Source organism: Coccidioides immitis (genome assembly GCF_000149335.2).
Source record: "Coccidioides immitis RS genomic scaffold supercont3.4, whole genome shotgun sequence".
In the NCBI taxonomy this organism is placed as follows: Eukaryota; Fungi; Ascomycota; class Eurotiomycetes; order Onygenales; family Onygenaceae; genus Coccidioides; species Coccidioides immitis.
The window spans coordinates 3,841,611-3,865,109 of record NW_004504311.1 but is presented as its reverse complement, the minus strand read 5'-3'; the positions used below and the strand labels follow the sequence as shown (position 1 = coordinate 3,865,109).

Here is a 23,499-nt window from a genome sequence, read left to right as displayed (position 1 = left end):
TTTGGGGAGCGATACAGCGTAATTGGTACTGGCTCGTACCGTACTGACAGGGCTTCGAGGGGTGTGTCTGCGTATTGGCGTTCCTAGCGCATTACAGCTGTCGTGGGTGTGATTTGCGGCTGCGAAACGCAGAAACAGGCAATCGGAAATGAAACGATACGGCGGATACGGTAACGACGGGGATAGGCTGGCCGCATGGGAGGGCGGTTACGGCCGCTGACTGGCTGGAAGGGCTAATTAAACCGTACCGCCAAGACGTAACAATGTAACGGTGATGTATTTCCCGCTGTTCTGCGCTTTTTCTGACTTTCCGCTCTCTCTCTCTCTCTCTCTCGGCGACTCGATCTTCTCTTCTCTCCCTCTTGTTTCTTCTTCTTCCTCTTCTTCTATTTCTTTTTTTCCTGCTTAAGCGCTCATCCTGCCCACCATCACCACCATATTGGATCCATCTTCTTCTCTGGCTTGATCTCTCTCTGTTGTGCCTTTTTTTTCCTTTTTTTTCCCTTTGTTTAACCCATCCCTGCCCAACAGTTGTTCAACCGCTCTCTCCCCCCTTTTCCCCCATCGACCGCCGTCCCGCAGCGATGTCCACCTCCACCCTCTCGAAGTTGATCTTCTGAATGTGAAATCCACCAATTGTCCAACTCTTGACGCTCGTTTGACTGCTTTCTGCTTTTTGCTTTCTGTTATTCACTCCATCTCTCGCCTGGCGCTGTTGACTGGCTCGCTCTCTTTCACTTCCCGCCCGATTCGTCTTCGCTGCTTGATGATATACCCATTCTAACCCTCAATCTCCCCCCTACCGCTCACACCCAAGATGAACCCCAATCATGAATGTAAGTGCGCACGCTTTGGGGCCTCCGTGGTTTATTTTCACTGACACTCTTGGTGTGGTGCTCTAGTCTCACGCGCCATCTCATGGCGCCACCCCTTCCGCCGCTGTGTTGTCGGCTGCCCTGACAAACCTGATCCTTGCCCTAACTGTCCCGCCGGCCAGGAGTGTGTTAGTCGACCTGCCACCTGCGACTCATGTATGGTAAACGTCTGTGTGGAGGCTCTTGATTCAGATCCATCCCCCGCCCCATCCGGACCAAACGTCGGCGCCATAGCCGGTGGTGTCATCGGTGGACTCTCCATCCTCGTCGTGCTTTCGGCCATTGTATGGTACTACCTGAAGAAGCGAAAGGCAGACCAGTACGACGACTGGAGCCCGGAATTCGCTGAGAAGCAGGCCGCCTTTGCAGCTGAACGGCGAGGGCGAATGTCGGCCGTTGGATCCATTGCGTCCACCGTCCTCACCAGAGCCTCGAACGTCATCCAGATCGCCTACATCCCCGGAGTCACCAATCGCTCTCCGCCCGATTCCCCTTCCATGGTCCCTCCCGTGCCCCCCATCCCTGCTGTCCAGGGCAACTACGATCAGCGCTACTTCATGCCTGGTGATATTCGTGACTCTGTGTGGTCGAGTACCTCCGAGGAAACCCGCAGGAGTATCGCTCCCAGCCTGGCACGCAGCAGCGTCGCCACCACCATCTACCGCAACAATGCCATCGTCAGCCCGATTCCCGCTCAACAGGCCCTGCGTGCCAAGGCTGCCATGGTCAGCGTCAAGTCCGGCTCCAGCACACCCGTTCTCTCCTCAAATCCTTCACCCACCACTTCAACGCCCGCTGTACCCGCCATCACCGTCACACAGATCAACAAGGCCAACGCTGTTGCCGCCAAGCTGGAACAGTCAGAAAAGATGCCTATGGGTTCCTCGATTGTGGCACGGACGGCGGTTGCTCGACCAATCAACGTCACGAAACCAAAGGGCAAGAAACCCGCAGAAGATGAAAGCAAAAACTCTCCAGCCACCCCAATCGACGAAGATGCCAGTTCACCCCAGGAAAAGGGACAGCCTGGCCTTGTCGAATTACCGTCAAACGAGAAGGTTGTGCGCCAAGAACGAAGACCCAACGTCCGAGAGTCAGTGCAGTCGACAGCATTCACAGTAATCGACGACTCGCCCACTGAGAGACGTGGTCCCTTTACCGACTCTAGCGCTGTCGCCACACCTTCTGCGACATCCTCCGCCATCCCCGAAGGGATCTCCAACCCCTCACGCCAAAGCATCGATTCTAAGAGCACGTCGACACACCGCCATCGAAGCAGCCAATCCTCCAACCGGATCTTGGATGGTCAAGCCCAAAGATCAAGCGATTCATCCGATCAAACTAAAAGATCGAGTCCATTCTCGGATGATAATGAAATCAAATAGAGTTTTCGACAACGTGACCTCTTCTTCGTCGTTCGTTATCTACCTTTTGCTTTTACCTTGTATATGTGATTCTCCATGACTGCTTGTCGTGGACGAGACTATTATCTCGTAGAGAGAGCATGACGAAACTCAGACATGGATCCGGAACTTTTTCATATGGCGTCGCTTGTGGCATTGGTGTATGGCTTATAATTCTTGTTGGAGGATACATCTCTTTTGTATTATTCGGACTTTTCTGTCCCTATACCTTTTGGTTCAATACACCCAGTACTTGGTGATTCTCGCTAGTATATTTTTCCTTTCTCATACCCAAGGCTGCTTCTATGAGCCGATGCAGACGGTACACCGTGCATGTATTTTCCGTTTTGCACGCTGCTTGAAATAATTTAAATGAAAACGCTTCTGTACCACTTCTTCCAATAGGATGCTCTCACCTTTTCGCTTAGTTGCCTGATGGCCTGCGAAGCGGAGCCTACCTTCTCTCCTTGTCTTTGGCCGGTGTCAGGACACTCATCGATTTATTGGGACAGATATTTGCATGGGCCCTATAGGCGTACATTGCTTGGGTTGACAACCACAGACGTTCAGGACTATCCTCCCGGTCATGCAGACAAGTCCACAGTCAATGCTGCTTCGAATTTCCCCACAGCTCAATCCAAGATCTTGGAAACCTTAAATACGAGGGGACTTTCAGGCATCCATCCAGCAAACTCCCAGTCCAAGAGCGAAGCGAAGGAGCCACATGATTTCGTGTTCCGCCCGTGTCGCAGGATAAGAGGAACTAAACCGGATCCGGTTATATGAGAACGCGGTTGACGTGTCAACGGGCCCAGTTCGCTCTGCTTGACCTTGCGATAAGACCTGTCTTGCAGCAGAGTGGCGAAGAGATTTCCCCCCGATTGGAGGCCATGCTTGAGGAATGAGGAGTAAACTGAGTCATTCTGCAGGCATTTGAAGCTCCGTTGCTGAATTTTCTGGGAGAAATGGCTGGCAAACCTCAGATATGGAGCTCGTTGTGGAGCGGAGGCCTCGTTTTTGGATGCGAGATCAATTGAAACTCAACGGGGATGGTAGGGCCTTGGTGTGCTCAGAAGACCTTGCTGGTGCGTGCAAAGAAAAGTATAAAGTCTCCGTCGTTTCCTCACAGTTTGCTTTCTCTCCTCATTGCATCAAACACTCTTCTCTGCTCTGCTGGTCATTCCACATTCATCCACAGCCTGTTGTCCACCTTATATCACACCACCAAAGACACTAATAAAGAAACCTACCTCAACCATGGCTCCTTGGACTCCCCCGGCCAACGGCTCACCCTGCTGGATCGAGATCCCCGTCACAAACGCCGAACGAGGTATCCCTCTCCTCAGTTTCCTCCCCTACTCCCGTCATCATCCACACTGCTAACTCCCCAGGAAGCGAAAAACTTCTACTCCAGCGTCTTCTCCTGGACCTTCATGGCCGTGCCAGAGAAGACAGAAGCCCAGCTTGCCGCTGAAGAGGGCTCTCCCTGCAATGAGACAGTCGCGATATTCCGATACCCGGACCAGAGCCTCGGGAATCTTGGCGGGGGTCTGAGTCTTGTCTCAGAGGAGGTGATGCAGCGATACAAGCAAGCCGACGGTAGCTCGAATTTTAGTAAGAAGGGCGGAAAGCCTGGTATTACTATGTACTACATGGTGGCGGATTTGGATAAGTCCATGGAGGTATGGTCTTGTGCTTTTCTTGCATCTTTTCTTCTTTGCACCCGTCCAGTGGAGAGGCTAATCAGTTCCACAGGCCATAGTGGCGAACGGCGGGAAGAAGCTGAGCGGCGAGTATCCAGAGGGAGACCATGGAAAGATCATGTACGCAGAAGACTCTGAGGGGAACGTCCTGGGAATCTACAAGTTTGTCGGGGCCGGATGCTAAATCGTTAGCCTCATGAAGACAAGGAGCATCTGACAGGTTAATGGAAGGATGAAATAAAAAGATGAGAAATATAGTATGTCTCTTAAGGACTCGTAGTTTATTAACCTAGTGGAAGTGGATGTTATCGTTATGCAGTAGTATTAAATGAATCACTTTTTTATACAATTATATCTCATAACATCGTTGATATACAGCCCAAACGATCGAGTAGTTAACCGCCCACGAAACACCATTCTAGCCAAAATTAGCCACTATGCTTTTGTATTTATACCTTTTTCTTCCTCCTCGCCTTTGCTGGTGCTTCGATAATGTCTTTCCAGACATCTTCAAAGACAGATTTTTTCTTCCCAATCTGGCCTTCATAGAAATTCATCGCCCTAACCATCTCCATCGCTCCTGTTCCTAATGATACACTTTTTCCCAGTATAATGCACTCCGACACACCCTCGACCAGATCGGTCCTACCCGCACCACCAGCATCAAAGAGATGATCAGCAGTTTTCTCAAAACTTGCCAATTGTAGAACAGAGTCTCGCATTTTAGCCAGTCCGAAACGTGTGATTCCTAAAACTTCACCTTTGTAAGTCATCACATCGGCGAGCAGCTGCATGTGACGCGGATCTATGCCCATGTCCTTCATCACATCGCTGATTTCATCAACAATAGTGGTGCGCGCCGCTTCGATTCCTAAAACGTCCTTGGTTTCCATAATATTATTGGTTCGCGTGCGGGTACCGAAAATACCGTCGGTAGTCATGCAGGCACGGAGACCGTAACCTTCAACAAGTAAGGTGTTAGTGGTGTTGGTTTCGTCCGTACGGATAATCGCACGCGAGCATTGAGGGTGACCAAGAACTTGGATTGTAGGCAGCAGGCGTTTCAGGTGTTTGAGGCGGATATAAGGATCTGAACCGGTGGCGGCTTGTTCGGCTTTGGTGAGTGAGGTTTTGGTCGTGGCTTGGTCTACAAAGATGTGAATGTGCGATCCGAAGGAGCGGAATTTCAAATCATCGGATCTGAAGCGTTTATGCTTCTTGATCGCGTTGAGGATGTCACGAAGTGTAAGTTCTAGCTGGAGAGCTTGGATGGTGGAGAAGTCGATTTTGATGTTGATGTATGCGACCGAACTCGTCCATGCTTCTTCTATGTAGTATATAATGTCTTTGATGAAGGTCTTTTCGACACGGCCTTTGACAATTTGAGCAGCTCTCACGTCTTCCTTATTGACAAGCTCACAAGTGATGATCGGCGTACTGATCTCCTTTGAAGCGTTGATGATTTCCTTGATACGGGGAACACCTTGTGTTATACTCATGCCAGCAACACCCGCAAAATGGAAAGTCTTCAAAGTCATTTGGGTGCCGGGTTCACCAATGGACTGTGCGCCGACAGCACCCACAGCGTGGCCGGGTTCAACCTGGGCCTTCTTATATTTGGTGAGGCACGACGTGATAAAAGTAGTTAACGTCTTTGCGGAGAGCTTCACCGTGTGTGATAACGCCATCTGTCCTTCAAGCGTGTCTGCTTCAGTTCCGGTTACAGAATGAAGCCTATCAGCCTTGGCTTGGATGTAATCTTCAATAGACTGCAAGAAGTCGCGGTTACTTTCGAGTTGATCAATGCCATGATCACTGCGGTCAGTATATTCGAGACTATTGCCGAGTAAATCAAAACGGTCAAGCTTGGCACGTTCAGGAGCAAGCATTTGGCGACAGAGGTCTATAACCTCCGACGGAAGTAAACCTCGATCTTCTTTGCTGTACGTGGTAGTTTCTGCGTGCGTAAACGTCCGGTCAAAGTGGACCGGTTTCGCTTTACCTTCCATGTCAACCGGATCAAGTTTATCATCACCGTATTGAAACTGAACGATGTTCGATGAGGAATTTCTTACGGTGTCATCGTAACGGCTCGACAAATCCTCAAGCGACTTCATGAGTCGACGGGACATGTAACCCGTTTCTGCAGTCTTGACCGCAGTATCAATCAGACCTTCGCGTCCTGAGATTGCGTGAAAGAAGAATTCAGATGGTATTAACCCGGAGAAGAAACTGTTTCGAACGAAGCCCTTTGCAGGTGGCTGACGAGCGTACTTGGGAAAATGCGGCAGGGTTCGATCCTGGAAGCCGTCTTGTACACGTTGCCCTGCAATAATTTGCTGACCCACGAGGGCAATCATTTGCGCAACGTTGATAGTAGAACCCTTCGACCCAGACGTAGCCATGATGAGAGGAGAGTTCCATTTGCTTAATTCCGCGATACACTGTTCACCAGCTTGTTGACGAACTTTACTGAGAATACCAGAGATCTGGCTCTCCATGTTCTGCTGTTCATCACCCCCGGGAGCCTTTTCGAGCTTGCCGGCTTTGAATAACTGAATCAGCGCGTCACACTGCGCATAAGCTTCTTCAACGAGCTGCTTCTTTGCCTGAAGCAGTGAATCGCCCGGATAAACGTCCGTAATACCGATGGAGAACCCAATGTTTGTAAACCACCGAGCGGAGAGTCTTGAGAGTCGATTCATAGCCTCTGCGGCTACTTGCGGTCCAAAGTCACGAAGCATGACATAAAACACTGAATCCTTTTTACCAGATCCGATAGTCGATTTGTCCATGACACCACACATTATTTCGGAATTTCGAATACATAGCCAACCGTCGTTGGGATCAAGATCTCTTGGGGTCCCTTTGGGTGCTCTGAATTCTCTGCATGCAGCGTCTAGGTTGACAAGAACAGGAGACTCTTTACTCGGACGCATCAGCACATTAAACACCTGCTTTCCGGTCCATAACATTTGCGGTTTTAGCACTGCTGGCGGAGGAAGATCGAATTTGGTACCCGGTTGCAGCATGTAGCCACAGGTCTGAGTGAACGATCCCCGATCATAAAAATTATCTTTGCTACTCAGCAAGTATGCAGCGGTGATGAAATCTTGGATGGCGGCGATGATAGGCTCTCCGTTCTTGGGTGTAGCTAAATTGTTCTTAACCCCCATCAGTTCCATTGCCTCAGCTCTGGCCTCCTCCGTCTGGGGAACATGCAAGTTCATTTCATCCCCATCAAAATCGGCATTATAAGGATTGCAAACACACTCGTTCAGACGGAATGTTCTGTGTGGTCGCACTTTGACAAAGTGAGAAAGAATACTGAGTTTGTGGAGTGAGGGTTGTCGATTAAACAGTACGATATCGCCATCCTCCAAATGCCGTTCAACAACATCGCCCTCTTCTAACTGATCTGCCATGAGGTTAAGGTTGCCATACTTCAAGAAGACCTTGAAAGTCGTGCCTCTTTTGGACAGGTAGTTTGCTCCAGGCCAGATCTTCGTCCCGTTCCGAACTCGTTCGCGGAGCTTTTCTTTATTGTATCTTGTCACTCTCTCGGGATATGTCATGTTCATCGCGACAAGCTGCGGTACAGCAACTTCATCAATTCTTAAATTCGGATCGGGAGAAATGACCGTTCTGCCGGAGAAATCAACACGTTTCCCTGAGAGATTGCCTCTAAATCTGCCCTGCTTTCCCTTCAGACGCTGGCAGATGCCTCTGATAGGCTTTCCAAAGTCCGCCTTCTGTAGACCGGGCACATCACTGTTAATATAAACCGCAATTTGAAGCTGCATATAATCCCAGCATTCAATAATAGTTTGTACAGGTGCACCCTTATTTATGGCATTCTTCAGATTGATATTGCTCTGAACGATGTCCCCGAGTTTCGCAGTCAGGTCATCTTCGGTACTTGCACCCTCTTGGCCCACTGACGGACGAATGGACACCGGTGGAGCAGGAATATATTGCCAAAGGAACATTTCCGGCCGCACCTCCTCCGGGTTCAAGCCGAGTAACTCGCAGTCTTCATCCGAGATACGGCGGAATAGTTTCAACACCCGGAGGGGATTAAGATCATCCTGCACCTTTTTAAAGTGTTTCTCGATATCCGTGTTCGAGCGTTTGGCCTCTTCAAAGGACCGGTCGAACACCAGCTTGCTCGGAGGCGGTACCTTTTTGGCAGAAGTAGAAGCGTTGAAAGCACGAAACTTATCATGTGTGATTTTCAGGGCGCTCGTTCCCGCCTTTTTAACGACACCATTGACGGCATGGCAGACATAGCACGTTCGAGTCTTCCGGCACCGGTCATTAATCCGCTTGTTGATTTGCATGCGCCGTAGATTATCGATTCCCTGTCTCCTCATCTCTTTCAGAAATATACGCCTCTCATTTTCAGGCAACAGGATTCGTGAGCAATCCTACGGTTTGAGGAGTGACATTAGCCCCAGCTTCTGCATGTAACAGTTGAGATCAATATCTACCTTGCAAATCTCCTGTAGTATGCCGATGACTCGCTTGAAGTATCCTACGTGGAAAGCCGGTAGAACGAGTCGGACATGACCGAAATGGCCGTTGCACTCCTGCAAAGCGCCTCCGCAGGTCTCACAAGTGCCGGATTTACTCGATATGCCCATGCGCCCATCCAGCGGGCCATGACGAGCAACAGCACGATCATTATCAAGGTCAAAAAGTTTTCTGTCGGAGACTTCGACGAGAGCCTGGCTTACGATATCTTGACTCGCTCTAGAGGATTTTTGGGTGATTGTTAGCTCGTCCCCATCGAGCCGCAGAGCGATGTAAATGGTACTTACAGAACGCCGAATTTGATTTCCTTAATAACTTTGGGAACCCTATCGACGACCTGGGCTTTGCCAGGGTCTATTGGCACACCCTCCACAGCTTGCATCGTGCCGGGATCAAGAGGGGATCATGGTAAGAAGCTGTCGATTGGGGGCCGCTCAACGCTGTTTTAGGTGGTATAACGGGGGTATTGCAACAATGGTTTATTCCTGCAGAAAGATGCCGTTTGCGGTGCAAACGATAACCACCTCTTAGGAGCCGTCGCAACGTCGCTTCTTTGGCGCTTGAATCCAGTCGATGGCGGGGTTGGCAACGAGGATCAGTCCGACTCCTAGGTGTAATACTATGTATATAATACAATAATAGCAACCGGTGAGAGACAAATTCGCTGGAGTAAGGCCTCTGATCTTGAAGCAAGCTAGCAGGACACAGCTCAACGCTCCCCGTGTTGTCTCGCTGTTCGCTGCCCGCCCGCGATGACTCCAAAATTTCTCGCTGCGGGCCGGCTACATCACGTGACCATATCTATCCGTTAGCCTTGGCATCATCCCCGGCTGCGGGCGGGAGCGGGAGGAATTGCGACGGAGAAAACGATGCAAAGACAACACAGAAATTCCCATTAATAGACTCAATCGCTATGAAGTGTAGTTTAACTTGTCCCATACGCCAGTTCCATATACCCAACCCCCCGGGAACTCTCCATCCTTCCGTACTCCAAACCCTACGGACATCATTCGGCAAGCCTGCACGCACGCGCGAGAGATCGTCAGTCAAAAAGCTCATTACAAAGGCTCCGGGATCAGCAGGGAATGCTTCAGTCCATACCTGTAGCTAACCATCGTATCGACACGATGACTGTCTGTGCTGAAGCTTCTCAATTGAACTTTCTCCCCGTTTTTAATCTCCTTGGCATCGCTATCACCCCATTCAAGAGGAACCTCAGAGTCGGCATCTGCATACACAAGAACGTTGAATGTGCAATTGCCGTCGAGCATAGGCAGAAATGTTACGGATGCGGTGATCTGGCGGAAGATCGCCTGGATCTCCTCCTGGATCTGCTTCTCGGACTTCTCCGGTTGTGCAGAAGCGCTCATATCACTGGATTAGGGGGGCAGAGCGTGTCAGCTTGCAGGAGCAACTTCTCCGTTACTGCTAGGGAGAGGTATAGTGATGCACGTACGTCGGAGAAGCATTCTCTTTGTCTGCTTTCTTCTCAGAGGATTTACTCCGAGGGCCTTTGCTGAAGATTTCAACCTATGACGCGATAGTCAGTCGCGCGATTCCCAATTAAAGCCAACGGCTGAGTGTGTGGTACATCAAACTGCCATCGTTCAACATGCTCTCCTGTTTCCTTGTCTGTGATAACGACGACGAGCTTTGATATCTTCCCACCGAGCATCCATTTATTTAGTTGTGACATGATCCGTTTAATATAGGCTTTGACCTGGTCGTCGGCAGACACTACACTGCCGGTCAGCAAGCTAGCAGACAAAGTAGAATCTAGACATACCAAGCATATTAAGCCCATACTTCTTAACTCTGCAAAAAATTTGTTAGCAACCGGATCATTGGTCACATTTGGCTGCTGCTGCTTACGCTGTGAAGTCGTCTGCGGGATATACACCTCGTTGAAACCTTCTCCGAGTTAGCGACGATGGATGTGGCCTGGTCGTCAAGTGACACCTACAGGATGGAATGTATCGAGTATTCAAACTTATCGACGTTAGATACCAGTCTTGGGTTATTGAAGGGCAGAGACTCACGAATTCTGCGACGAGCTTCGCTGAGCCTACCGGAACCCCTCAATCAGCCCAAAACAGATAAACACTCGGGATTTCACCGCTGTAACTAGTACCTTTCAGCGACAACTTGTGCACTTTGCTTTTGTCCTTTTGCGAAGCCATTGTCTCTGTGTGGGGCAGATCCGTTCCGTCCTGCTCCTAGACTCCCTTCCCGGGCTGCAAAACTCGTCTCAAATGGTCCCAGCAATTAGTTTGTTGGTTAACGCATCTCCTCTGGTCGCTGCGGTGATAATCGGCGATAAGGGGCTATCAGTCACGTGCCACTATTGAAAATCTTCAAACGCGGAAAACTGCCCAAACGCCCTGATTCGAGAACCGGAGATCAAGACAGGACGCCGTTGAGCTTCAATGCTGCTACCCCGATGCGAGGATGTCTGCAGTCGGTCAGATGGCTGACCACGGCACTGAGGCGGCCTGCGCCTCAGCTTTCGTGCCTCCCGTTCCAACCGTTCGCAAGCACTTCCCGTCTCTTCAGCAGCTGTGCGAGTAGAGCGGCCACCGCCGCAAGAAAGCCTCCCTCGGAGCTCGAACAACGCATCGCCGCTATTCCTATCGAACGATTTCGCAATTTTTGTATCGTTGCCCATGTCGATCATGGCAAAAGCACGCTCTCTGATCGCCTCCTGGAGTTGACTGGGACCATTGAACCTGGCTCGAATAAACAAGTTTTGGACAAGCTTGATGTGGAGCGTGAGCGCGGGATCACGGTCAAGGCACAGACTTGCACTATGCTCTACAACTACAAAGGCGAGGATTATTTGCTGCATCTCGTCGACACGCCGGGCCACGTGGATTTTCGTGCAGAGGTTTCGCGGAGTTACGCTAGCTGCGGGGGAGCCCTGCTGCTTGTCGACGCCAGCCAGGGCGTTCAGGCTCAAACCGTTGCGAATTTCTACCTTGCCTTTGCGCAGGGTCTAGAGCTAGTACCGGTTATAAATAAGGTCGATCTCCCCTCTGCGGACCCTGATCGGGCACTGGACCAAATGAAAAGTTCATTTGAATTGGACGTAGAGCAAGCCGTACTTGTCTCTGCGAAGACAGGCTTAAATGTCAAGCAGCTTCTTCCGACAATCGTTGAACAGATCCCAGCGTGAGTGACAGCGGCTACAGCCAGAAAAGGAGCATAATCTTATTGACAAGGTGCACAGTCCGGTTGGCGACCATACGAAACCTCTCCGGGTTCTTCTTGTCGACTCGTGGTACGATACATACAAGGGCGTCATCCTTCTCATACGCGTCTTCGATGGCGAGGTAAAGGCAGGCGACCAAGTCGTATCCTTCGCGACCGGTAAAAGGTATATTGTCGGTGAAGTCGGTATCATGTATCCAAATCAAACTCCTCAGACCGTCCTACGCGCAGGGCAAGTGGGTTATGTCTATTTCAATCCCGGCATGAAACAGAGTCAAGAAGCAAAGATCGGAGATACCTACACCAAAGTTGGCTCCGAAAAGCTCGTAGAGCCGCTCCCTGGCTTTGAGGAGCCGAAAGCGATGGTTTTCGTGGCTGCCTATCCAGTGAATTCGGATGATTTCCCCCATCTGGAAGAGAGTATCAATCAATTGCTGTTGAATGACCGAAGCATCACTGTGAAAAAGGAGTCTTCTGAGGCATTGGGTGCAGGCTTCCGTCTCGGTTTTCTTGGGACATTGCATTGCTCCGTATTTCAGGACCGACTACAGCAGGAACACGGCGCTAATATCATCATCACGCCGCCAAGCGTTCCTTGTAAGATCCTCTGGAAAAGTGGGGAGGAAACCGTCATCACCAGCCCCATCGATTTTCCCGACGACGACTCGTCGAGGATGAAAGTCGAAGAATTCCAGGAACCGTATGTTCTTACGACGCTGACCTTCCCACAGGAATATCTCGGGAAAGTCATTGAGCTCTGTGAAGGTAACCGCGGTGAGCAAGTCAGCCTTGAATTTTTCACCGCCACTCAGGTCATTCTCAAATACCAGCTCCCCCTTGCTCAGCTCGTCGACGACTTCTTCGGTAAACTAAAAGGATTGACCAAGGGATATGCAAGCTTGGACTACGAGGAATCCGGCTGGAGGAAGAGCAACATCGTCAAGCTCAAGCTCCTGGTGAACAAGGTACCCGTTGACGCCGTCTCACGGGTCGTCCACACCAGCCAGGTTGCCCGTCTCGGAAGGCAATGGGTGACCAAATTCAAAGAGCACGTTGACCGGCAAATGTTCGAAATTGTCATCCAGGCCGCCGTGGGCAACAAGATCGTGGCAAGGGAAAGTGTCAAACCATTCCGGAAAGACGTCCTAGCAAAACTCCACGCCAGCGATGTCACTCGGCGGAGGAAGCTTTTGGAGAAGCAGAAAGAAGGTAGAAAGAGGCTGCAGGCCGTGGGGAATGTGATCATTGAGCACAAGGCATTTCAGGCTTTCTTGTCAAAGTAATTGCATGTTGTATTTTCAAGCAGTGTATTTCAGATAAATGTATTATTATGATGAATTGTAAGGTAGAGCAATTTGTCAATATTCTTAGCCAACCACTGGGCTCCTTGTTAACAAGTGACTACCTACAAGCGGCACGCACAGAAACTGTGAAGCAACAAATGGGCATGGGATTTGATGACACAATGTGGTACAATACAATAGCAGTGGAGACCAGGACTATCACACTGATTTATGATCATTGAAAAGAAAAAACACCTCCCTACTTGACCATGTGTAGTAGGCAGACATCGGCAGAGGATGAACGGAGAAGATCCGAGGACTTATAAACGCGCAGAGGAGTGAATACATCACAGTTAACATAAACAGAAAAAGACACTCAAACCCAACAACTCCAAGCACATCTCTAGCGTGTCAGGAAGTGAGCAACAGTAAGACATTACACCGCAAAAAGAAATGCCACCAGATCCCGGTAAGATACAACACCATATTAAGCGCAAAGCCTGTCTCTCCTGCTGTTTCGCCACCATAAAACTAAAAGACACGCCCATCCTATCCATCCATGTATATGATTGTATGCAGAACTAGACGCCAAGCAAGAATGAAATGCGGGAGGGGTATCGAAATGCTTCGAACAGATAAAAATGTAGATAGATGCAATGCAAGTTTGGCGGGTATGATGACTTAATCGAGAGGATCATGTCTAAAGGTACAGTCTGAACCTTTCAGGCATTTGCCTTCTTTCCAGTAACGGCAGGGAACTAAACCTGCTTTAGGCTGTAGAACGAGTATGATTAGCACTAATCTAGGTAAATATACGGATGAAAGATGTCCTTACATGTTTTTTAGACTTTCCGGAATCGCCGTTCGCCCTGGAACGCTTATTATATCCGTAGCCATTATCATCTGCATCCTCGGTTTCCGCGGCCTCACGGTAGCGCTTCCGCTCTGGATTTTCGTAAGGAGTTGCAACCTGTTGGCTAAAGTCAAACGACTGGGCCATCTGCTGCTGTTGCTTCTGCTGTCCTTGCTGCGTGCCTGGGTTCAACTGAGCTAAGATGGCAGCCAAATCAGGGCCTTGGGTGGCCTGCACTTGCGGAAAGGTCGGAGCTGGTTGCATTTGTTTCTGAAGCGCCATGACATTTAGCAGCTTCTGCCAATCGAGGCCTTGAGTAGCCACCGGCGCGGCTGGCGGTTGTTGTTGTTGTTGTTGCACGGGGGCTTGGTTCGTCTCGCGAAATTGATTAAAAATTCTTTCGAGGTCAGACATGTTGGATTGCGGTGCGGGCTGCTGTTGCTGGGGTTGAACTGGGGGTAATTGATTGTGTTGTAGGACTTTGAGCAACGAAGAGATATCCATTTGTGCCGAAGGCTGGACCTGTGGAGCTGGAGGAGCTGCTGGAACTGGCGGCGCCGATTGTGGTGCGACGCCAGCACCAGGAGTTCTAGCACCAGTCGCTTTGGCGGCCATGGCAGCCATGGCAGCAAAGTATTTCGCGGATCGCGCCTATAGGTGAAAAATCGTTAAAACTGCCTAAACAATATGTGTGCGGAAACAGCGTACCTTGACCTGATCGCTGGGCTGTCCAAAGTCATCTTCAGGCTCATAGGCTTCTTCGTCCTTTTCAGGGGTTGGTGGTTCTTTGGGAGAGACAGGGACATCCTCAGGAGATGTATAGAATACGCTTAGAGTGTTGACCTCTCTCTGGTCCTGGTCTTCCTTCGCAGGACTCTTCGGTGCCTTTTCGCCGCCAGTCTTGACAAAATTCCTTTCGCGATCGCTGGCCTCAAGGTCGGTAAAATCTATTTCTACGGTGATGTTAGGATTGAAATAAGGAAGCACATGTTTTTGACATACCTGAAGGACAACGGTAAGCCAGCATGTCGTCGTCATCATCATCCTCGTCCAAATCGTCCAGACCGCGATGCATTTTGAGTGTTCGACCTTCTCCAGCAAGGTCACTAACATCGCGCTTGGCACTGTCATCTCGGCCGATTTCCTCTTCTGGATCATGAGTGAACAACCGAACTTCGACTAGACTATCATCAGGCTTCCAAGAGACTCGAAGTTTACGCCTTTCCTCCTTTCTGAGCCTCTTGGCCTTCTCTTCTTCCGTCTCTGGTGGCAACTCCTCGACTGGTTTTGCCGAAGTGATCTCTTTAGGCTTGCTCAAATCAGCCAACGTTTCTGCAAACGAGAAGGCTGGCCTCGGCGGAGGGCGTGGTGTTTCTTGTTCAGTTCTGCTTCCATTAATAAAGATATTCAAAACTGGGGATATCTGGGGACAAGAAGGGAACTTACTTTGCTTTTTCTTTAGCAGCAGCGGCGGCAGCGGCAGCACGGGCGGCATTAGACGTTCCCGGTTTCTTCGAGGCGGACATTAAACTGCTGAAGAGGCTCGGAGTCGGTTTAGGGGTAACGATGTTTGCCTTGGGTTTGATAGGCTGGGTTGCATTTTGTGACGCCGGTTTATTGTCACTACCAGAGGCAATGCCACGCTGTGTGGTGGTTGCACTGGCTGCCAAAGGCCTTGAAACTGTCTTTGCATTTGGTGGTGAGACTACTCGTTTTGGTGCTGGGCCATTGCTACCTTCAGGCTCTCGAGCTCGTTTCTTGGCATTGGGCTGGCCAGGGTTTCGATTTAGGGCGTGAGGATAAGGGACCTCGGATAATTCTTTCTTAACCTGTGTTGTATTTTCTTTTGTAGCAGCCTTGGCCGACTCGGATTTATTCTTTGTCGCCAGAGCTGCATTCTCGAGGACGGCTTGTGCGAGCTTCTTAATGGTCTCGCCGCCCTTTTTGACAAACCGGGAGAGAATCTTATCGTTTTTGGTCTTTTCAAGCATAGCTTGATCCATTGTTATGAATTTGGTCATCAACTACGAACATGTTAGTTACTACTTGAGAGTGTGTGGACGGAGTATCTGTAGGTACCTTGAGTATATTGACCGTTAATGCACCATCGCTATCGGCAGCGGTGTGACGGTCCAAAAGAAAAGAATAAAATGCGGAGACGATAATTGGATGTTCACCGAATCTATATATTAAACAATAAGTATTTAGGTCTTACCATATCCGACAAGATAACAAGCGAAAAGGGGGACTAATAAAAGCGCAAACAAAATTCAAAGGCTAAGGCTGTTTCTTGGGTTTATGGAGTTCCATGGTGTAGCCGAGATAACCTCAGGCAGCAAAATCCACTCAACGCTATCCCCATCCCACTCAATGGTATCGAGGGGAATTGAGGGAAATCCGTAATATTAAATTATTTGTAGCAACATGTAGTTGTATCAGTATTTCGTGAGCAATGGCCATATGTGCTCATTCAATACACCGCATGCAGCTTCTCCAAGGACTTATGCCCTTGTTAGAAATGGCAGCGTTCGTTTCTTAGATTGAGATGACATGCTGGAAGTCCAGACATTGACACGGCTACATAATAACCTTTCTCCATTTTGTTTCAAGCTTCTATCGACAAACTGACGAAGCAGCCAGCCATGAAGGAGGAGAAAAAAGTATCGAACAAGTACGTACCTTTGAACATAAGAAGGGTGGCCGTTGACAAGAGTGGTGTTGATGATGATATCCAGCAATCGTCGCTGCATGATGACCTCTCTTTTGATTGCCGGGATCTTATCCTCTTGATTTTGATTTTCTGCAGCTTTGAGAGCCTCACTCCGAGACTTCCAAACGTCGCGTACACCTTTTACTAGGTCTGAGAATAAAACCATCGCGTTTCGTATAGCGGGAGCTGATGGCTGTCGGTTCCTCGGAAACCAGACAATTTTCATTGCGTCATATTTGACGCCACCATCGAGGTCGGTAGGTCGCGATAGAGGAAGAGGCGACTGCTCCGGCGGTCCTTCCGTCTCAGAATCTGATGAGGTGTCGCTGTCGGAGATGCGATCGCCATCCTGCTTTACTATTTTGACCTGATCCTTTTTTGCGGGGGCCTTCGCCTTGGCCACAGGTTCTTTTTTCTTACGTGGTTGAATTGGCTTGGGAATCGCCGGGATTCCTTAATAGAAGTTGTGGTTAACAGGAGATACTTAACTACCAATTGCTAGGCACGGGGAGGCTTACCATTTTTAATCAGCTGCGGTTGGATGAGGTTTGCTTGTTGGGATGAGAGGACAGTGGATTTGGCCACGCTGCCGTTCCGAACCTGGACATTTCTGCCTTTGGGGTCAAAACTGATCATCCAGATTTGGGAGGGATTAGGAGGCAAGACAAACCTCGTAGTATTAGTGCGTTCAAGATCTGCCGGGTTGACAACGAAGACATTTCTCTGGCCCTGGTCAGGCTGAAGCATGGAATGTCGGGTAGCTGTAAGAAACTGAGGATCAATGGTACTGTGATAGCTAGGGGTCGGATATGTGGAGGCGAACGCAACCGGTCGCGGCTAAATCAGGGTTAGCTCACCTATCTTCAAGCCAAAAAAAAAAAAAAAAAAAAAAAAAAAGGGAAAAAAAAAGTAGAAATAAAAATAAAAAAAAATATATATATAGCAGGGGATTTTACCTGGATATTCGGTTGTAGAGGTGGAGGAGCGGCATAAGGGGCGGGGTGGCTTTCAAGAGAATTGTCTGGGACACTTTGTAGAGTCGCCCTTTGCAGATCCACCTGAGATTGTGCAAACGATGTGTTATGGGCCGGGAGAGAGTTCTGGTAATAGGGAGCTGGTTCGAAGGAGTACGTTGGATATGCCGGGTTGGGTTGTGGTGGATTATCGTAGGACGGAGGGGGGGATTGCTGAGGTGGCTGCTGATAGGTCATTCGAAAGTGGCTCTGAAGTTCGAAGTTCTGCTGTGGCTCGGTAACCACGCCCTGCTGGATCGGAGGTTGGTGCCATGCGTGCTGAGGATGAGCATACAGGTCGGGCGTCTGCGACTGAGGGTGTGGGTGCGGGTGGGAATGCGGATGTGGATGCGAGTCATGTTGCTGGAAAACGGGGTGATCCCACCCGATGCCAAAAGGCTGGTCGTGGGGCTGATTGGACGGGTATATGGAGTTCACGCTATTCCAGTAGTCGGTTGAGAACGAGGGTGCTGGCGGTTCGACCGGCGGTTGAGGGTTTGAGTCGGTCGCGGCGTCCATCGCGTCGTTTTGCGGACGATTCTGCCGGGCGGAGAGCGTCGTGGTCACGTGCTCGAGACTACACGGATAAAAGATTTGCCGAATAATGATAGGCTAGTCGGATCGGGACTAGCGGTTGGGAGCTGCGGGCGAATCCGCGCCGAGCATGTGATCGCCGTGCTTGGCTGGCTGCCTGAAACCGGGCTGGGCGGGCGAGAACGACGCTGCGCCTTAAAAAGCAAAAACAGGGGCAAAAATGAAGGGAGCACCGCAGAGAAGAGCCAGACGGGCGAACCCTGGTCGGTGCGTGGGGTTAGGGGGTGGACGTCGTGTCTCTAAGCAGGCTGCAGCCACAATTCCAGACCAGGAACTTGATGTCTGTCTCCCTCTCTCTGTGTGCCTCTCTTGACAAAACCGCCACCACGCACAGTTGTTGCAGTATTGGAGGGCTTAATCAAGGGGAAATAATGTAATAAAACAAAAAGAGGAACACCAAGGCCTTCGTAGAGGTTTAATCCATTTGCTAAGAAGAGAAATTTTGGAATGGTCAGGCGTGGGTCACCGTGAATGGGTGGCGATGGTCGATTCAGGCTGGCGATTTGCTTTGTACCCACCACACCGACTTTTTCCTTATTTCCAGGCCGCGCGCTTGGTTCCCTGTTTGTCGAGAGCTCGCTCTTCAACGGTGGCCGCTGGTTTGCTTAATTAGGGGATTTTGCGCTTCAGATTTCAAAATAGTACCTGAACAAGGCACAGTAATACAAGGCTCTCTCCCTCCCCCTCTCTCTTTTTTTTAAAAAAAAGAAAGGAAAAGAAAAAAGAAAAAAGAAAGAAAAAAAAAAAAAAACAAACGGTCTCTCAGTAAGCTGTCAAACGCTGTTAATCCAGTCGCTATGAAGCAGACCGGCGTACACCCAGGGACGAAGCCCAGCTTCCCGTTTCTCCTTCTCTATGGAGATGCTCCGACTTAACTTCTCCGATGTTATTAATCCTCCATCAGACTACCGACTTCGACGCCGAACTTTTCGGAGTTGTTTCTGCACGCGCGAGGCAAGGTGTTCTTACAGAGCGCCAAGGGGAAGGAAATTCAAGCTCAGACGTGCGACATTGCTAGCGTTTGCCTTACCGTGTAATTGGGGAGCAGGAAAAGAAGAGAACGCAGGGCACAGGCCCGGCTGATGATATAAGGACGCAGACAGGCGTTATGAGAAGAAGTACGTGTGAGAGAGCGAGGATGAAGATGAGAATGATGATGGGGAGAAGTGAGGAGTTGAGGTCGAAAACGGGCCGTCGCAGGTTTGCAGGCGTCTTTTTATCGCCCTGGATGACTAATGGCGCAGCTGGTCACGTGGAAGCCGAGATGAGGTACATAATGATTACGTCAGCGACCGCTGGCCGCGCAGCGCTGGCAGAAGAGTGGCATCTCGCTGGCAGGTCGCGGAGTCCGCGAGATGGTATCGACGCGGACGGTGCCTTGTTCGAATGATGAATTGGGTCGTCTAGTTTGAATTGTTCACTGCATCCTCCCAGCTGAGCATACCGAACGCATAACTCTTTATACTTTCCCAACCACCGTATGCTCCGTGTCGTCATCAATCCAATCCTATAACGATGGCCGCCAGCCCGTTCTCCCTGCGGCAGCGACAGATTGGTAAGTCTTGCTCTGGTCCAGGAGCTGCTGCTTGCCCTCAAGTTGATTTTGATGTCCCCGAGCTCCGCTAACTCAGTGATAGCCGCAATTGAGAGAATTTTAAACCTGAACCACGACCCTCCCGAGACCACGGAATTTGGCAACGAGCCGCCTGCAGCCAACAGAGCTATAACTCACACTGCCCCTCTCCTGAACGAGGATGGCGATCCGATATGGAAGGTTCTGGTATTTGACAACCTGGGCAGAGATGTTATCAGTAGCGTATTACGTGTGAACGACCTTCGCGGTTGGGGAGTCACCATCCATCTGTCTGTCTCGACCGTGCTAGAGACAACCCCGGTTCGATCACGTACTAACCGCTTCTCAATAGTAACGTCAATTCCCGCCGCTATCCCATTCCCGATGTTCCGGTGCTTTACCTTGTCGAACCTACGGCCGACAACGTCCAAATGATCACAAATGACCTTTCCAAGGGACTATACGCCCCCGCATATATTAACTTCCTTTCGTCTGTTCCACGGCCTCTCCTCGAGGATTTCGCCGCCCAGATCGCCACGACAGGGACGTCAGAGAAGGTGGCACAGATATACGACCAGTATTTAAATTTTATTGTCGCAGAGCCAGAGCTCTTTAGCTTGGGGATGGGCAAAGATACGTACTGGAAAATTAACAGTGCACAAACACGAGACGAGGACTTGGATGCATTGATAGACAGAATCGTTAGCGGCCTGTTTAGCGTCAGCGTTACTATGGGTGAGCATTGCGATATCGCAGACTGGACAGTCTTTGGTTGCTAAACGGCGAAATAGGCGCCATTCCTATTATCAGATGTCCAAAAGGCGGCGCGGCAGAGCTGATTGCTACGAAACTCGATCGCAAGCTTCGAGACCATATCCTTAACTCTAAAGATAACCTTTTCACCAGCGGCAGCCAGAGAGGTCTAAGTGTGCCGTCCGCCAGACCAGTTCTCATTATAGTGGATCGTAATGTCGACCTGGTTCCCATGCTGTCACATTCCTGGACATATCAATCCCTGGTTCACGACGTTTTAACGATGCATCTGAATCGCATAACCATGGAGGCTCCGACTGATGATTCGAATCCGACTAAGGGTGCAACGAAGCGCTCGTACGACCTCACAGCTAGCGACTTCTTTTGGTCCCGCAATGCTGGAGCCCCTTTCCCACAAGTTGCTGAAGATATCGACGCAGAACTTACGAGGTACAAAGAGGATGCCAACGACATCACCAAGAAAACAGGAGCTTCTTCCATTGAGGATCTTCAGAACGACACTTCGTCCTCAGCGCAGCACCTGAAAGCCGCAATCACTCTCCTACCTGAACTTCGCGAACGCAAGGCTGTTCTTGATATGCATATGAATATTGCGACTGCATTGCTAAAAGGTATAAAAGACCGCCAGCTAGATAATTTTTTCCAAATGGAGGAAAACATCGGTAAACAAACCAAGCAGCAAATGCTCGAAATCCTTGCCGACCCCAACCGTGGAGACGATCCAACCGATAAACTCCGCCTCTTCTTAATATGGTTCCTCAGCATAGAATCCGATCTTTCGCGCGCTGAATTAACCCGATTTGAGGAAGCTCTCGTCCAAGCCGGATGCAAAGACGTTAGCTCCATCGCATACGTCAAACGTGTTCGCGAAATTACGCGTATGACAATGATGACCACTTCTGCCGCCACTCCTCAGCCTCCTTCCTCCGACCTCTTCCGCGGCTTCTCATCTCTTTCCAACCGCCTAACAGACCGTATCGCATCAGGTGCACTCGGTGCAAACTTTGATTCCCTAATATCGGGAGTTAAGAACTTCCTTCCTGTAAACAAAGACCTCACCCTAACCAAAATCACCGAATCCATAATGGACCCGGCGTCTGCATCGAGCTCCGCTATAGCGAAGACTGAAAATTACCTTTACTTTGACCCTCGCAGCGCCAACGCCCGCGGCGCTATGCCTCCATCGGCATCGTTACGCAACACTTCACAGGTCGGAATACCCGGGTCTTTAGGAGCACCCGGCCCCGGAACAAGTGCCACATTTGGCCAGCGACGACAAGCGTTCAGCGAGGCAATTGTATTCACAGTGGGTGGTGGAAGTATGGAGGAATATGGGAACCTCCAAGATTGGGTTAAGCGGACTGGTGGCGGAACAGGTGCAGGCCAGACGTCTACTGGCGGTGGTGCCAGCGCTGTTGTCAGTGGAGTTCCCCAGCGGAGGGTTGTATATGGTAGTACAGAGCTTTTGAATGCTGGTGATTTCTTGAGGGAGGCCTTAGAACCCTTAGGGAGGGAGAGTTAATTTTTCAGGACGTGTGAGCAGTTATTGCATCTTGCATACACTCTTCGTCACGTCTGTCGGCGCCTGTTGACATCATATATATGTAATTACATGGGTGGGAGTTCAGCATGTTTGGTTTTCCCATCTGATGCACCGTTTCGGGTATCAGCTTTGGTGAGCGAGGCAGCAAGGCAAAAATGATCAGATAGTTCCTGGCTCAGAGGACATCATACAAGCAGTTGACCATAGAAACAAAACAATATGGAGATGATAGTTTGGATATGCGTGCGACCTCTGCACAAAGAATCCCCAAAAAATGGGAAGAAAGCAATACCAGACGAAAGTCTTCACCCACTCTAAATGGTGTATCCTCCTTTGCAGCTCTACCACCCAAAAAAAAAAAAAAAGGAAAGAAAGGAGGAGGAAGAAGAAGAAGAGAAATCAAAAATGAGGAGAGAAAGAGAAAGAGAACAAGACATCATGGGATTCCTAATTCATGTATCATCCGTTCAACAATATTCTTGGTAAAATCTCTGGCAAACTGAGTATCCCAACTAAGCTAAGCACCACCAACTTCTCAGCTCCTGGTGCCAAGTCCCCGAGAGGAAGCAGCCGGATCATGCCTTTCGCCCGGGCCAGTAAAGCGGGAGCCAAACTGGGATCTAGAAGTTCCACCGTTGGCAGAACCGGAGGGGCTGGGCTGGCAGAGCTGACAAGGGTGTATGTGGTATCCATACCCCTTGCAGGAAGTGCATGGCTCACTTCTGACTCTAGTACCAACAAAGGAGGAAAATAATTGTAATTAATTGACGTTTTTGTAGGACTCATAAGGAGGAATAACCTACCGGGGAGGATTCCCGGCACAAGCACGGCATGTTACGACAGTCGTGCCGTTAATACAGCTCTTCATGTGTGCTTCCAGCAAAAACGGCGATGTAGAGCTGCTTTGCGACATTTTCAACTCGCAAAAGTGTGTGTTATATGTGGCAATAGAGGATTCAAGACGCGAAAGGGGCAAAGTCTGTTACCAGGTCAAAGGTTGCAGCGGACCTTCCAGCTCGAGATAGCTAGGAAAGGAGAGATGGTATAAATACCAGGAGGTTCTAATTCGAAGGCAAAACTTGTGGTTTTCTCGAGGCCTAAAATTGAGAAAATGGGGGGAGCTGACAGGACATTTTATACTTCTCCAGGCCATAATGTAAAGGAGTGCCCCCAACCGAATAGTTAGGACGAAATAAGGGAAATGAGCCAAGGGTGACAGAAATTGATAGTAAGGCAACATTTCAACATCCACGATGGCAAAAGGCCGTGTGACTTCTGGTCCAAGGTAGACCATAAGATGCGACGCTGGACGGGTATATCCCGCTGTGGAAGCGCTATAAGGCCGAAAAGTATAGTGATGAACGGGTCTTCCGGAGATCCCGTCCAATCATGACCTGCAACATCTCATCCCACTTTTCTACCTCATACTCATGCC

At 49.8% G+C, this 23,499-nt stretch overlaps 7 protein-coding genes across 7 annotated transcripts; 4 read left to right on the top strand and 3 right to left on the bottom strand.

Annotated features, from left to right (window-relative positions):
• Positions 1 to 817: 817 nt before the first annotated feature.
• CIMG_05638 (uncharacterized protein) lies at positions 818 to 2,260 on the top strand (the record flags this gene model as incomplete). The annotated part of the gene is made up of 2 exons (XM_001246196.1): positions 818 to 836; positions 903 to 2,260. The coding sequence occupies 2 exons, from the start codon at positions 818 to 820 to the stop codon at positions 2,258 to 2,260; spliced, it is 1,377 nt and encodes a 458-aa protein (XP_001246197.1).
• A 1,275-nt stretch (positions 2,261 to 3,535) lies between these two features.
• Positions 3,536 to 4,165, top strand: CIMG_05637 (uncharacterized protein; the record flags this gene model as incomplete). The annotated part of the gene is made up of 3 exons (XM_001246195.1): positions 3,536 to 3,608; positions 3,674 to 3,960; positions 4,034 to 4,165. 3 exons carry the CDS (start codon positions 3,536 to 3,538, stop codon positions 4,163 to 4,165), a joined length of 492 nt encoding a protein of 163 aa, XP_001246196.1.
• A 265-nt stretch (positions 4,166 to 4,430) lies between these two features.
• Positions 4,431 to 9,195, bottom strand: CIMG_05636 (DNA-directed RNA polymerase III largest subunit; the record flags this gene model as incomplete). Its single annotated transcript, XM_001246194.2, has 3 exons — positions 8,802 to 9,195; positions 8,472 to 8,733; positions 4,431 to 8,408 (listed from the first exon to the last, which is right to left on the bottom strand). Exons 1-3 carry the CDS (start codon positions 8,894 to 8,896, stop codon positions 4,431 to 4,433), a joined length of 4,335 nt encoding a protein of 1,444 aa, XP_001246195.2. The 5' UTR covers positions 8,897 to 9,195.
• Positions 9,196 to 9,404: 209 nt separating this feature from the next.
• On the bottom strand, positions 9,405 to 10,766 carry CIMG_05635 (HORMA domain-containing protein). The gene is made up of 9 exons (XM_001246193.2): positions 10,646 to 10,766; positions 10,554 to 10,579; positions 10,478 to 10,503; positions 10,387 to 10,425; positions 10,301 to 10,329; positions 10,106 to 10,251; positions 9,971 to 10,044; positions 9,616 to 9,888; positions 9,405 to 9,533 (listed from the first exon to the last, which is right to left on the bottom strand). The coding sequence occupies exons 1-9, from the start codon at positions 10,692 to 10,694 to the stop codon at positions 9,521 to 9,523; spliced, it is 675 nt and encodes a 224-aa protein (XP_001246194.2). The 5' UTR covers positions 10,695 to 10,766; the 3' UTR covers positions 9,405 to 9,520.
• Positions 10,767 to 10,918: 152 nt separating this feature from the next.
• CIMG_05634 (translation factor GUF1, mitochondrial) lies at positions 10,919 to 13,132 on the top strand. Its single transcript, XM_001246192.2, has 2 exons — positions 10,919 to 11,682; positions 11,741 to 13,132. Exons 1-2 carry the CDS (start codon positions 10,955 to 10,957, stop codon positions 13,002 to 13,004), a joined length of 1,992 nt encoding a protein of 663 aa, XP_001246193.2. The 5' UTR covers positions 10,919 to 10,954; the 3' UTR covers positions 13,005 to 13,132.
• Positions 13,089 to 18,533, bottom strand: CIMG_13481 (uncharacterized protein). Its single transcript, XM_001246191.2, has 10 exons — positions 17,524 to 18,533; positions 17,238 to 17,404; positions 17,086 to 17,177; positions 16,537 to 17,020; positions 15,937 to 16,039; positions 15,304 to 15,881; positions 14,860 to 15,242; positions 14,566 to 14,810; positions 13,840 to 14,508; positions 13,089 to 13,778 (listed from the first exon to the last, which is right to left on the bottom strand). Exons 1-10 carry the CDS (start codon positions 18,097 to 18,099, stop codon positions 13,686 to 13,688), a joined length of 3,390 nt encoding a protein of 1,129 aa, XP_001246192.2. The 5' UTR covers positions 18,100 to 18,533; the 3' UTR covers positions 13,089 to 13,685.
• Positions 18,534 to 19,689: 1,156 nt separating this feature from the next.
• CIMG_05632 (golgi transporter Sly1) lies at positions 19,690 to 22,279 on the top strand (the record flags this gene model as incomplete). Its single annotated transcript, XM_001246190.2, has 4 exons — positions 19,690 to 19,729; positions 19,806 to 20,037; positions 20,100 to 20,482; positions 20,539 to 22,279. The coding sequence occupies 4 exons, from the start codon at positions 19,690 to 19,692 to the stop codon at positions 22,041 to 22,043; spliced, it is 2,160 nt and encodes a 719-aa protein (XP_001246191.2). The 3' UTR covers positions 22,044 to 22,279.
• Positions 22,280 to 23,499: the final 1,220 nt, after the last annotated feature.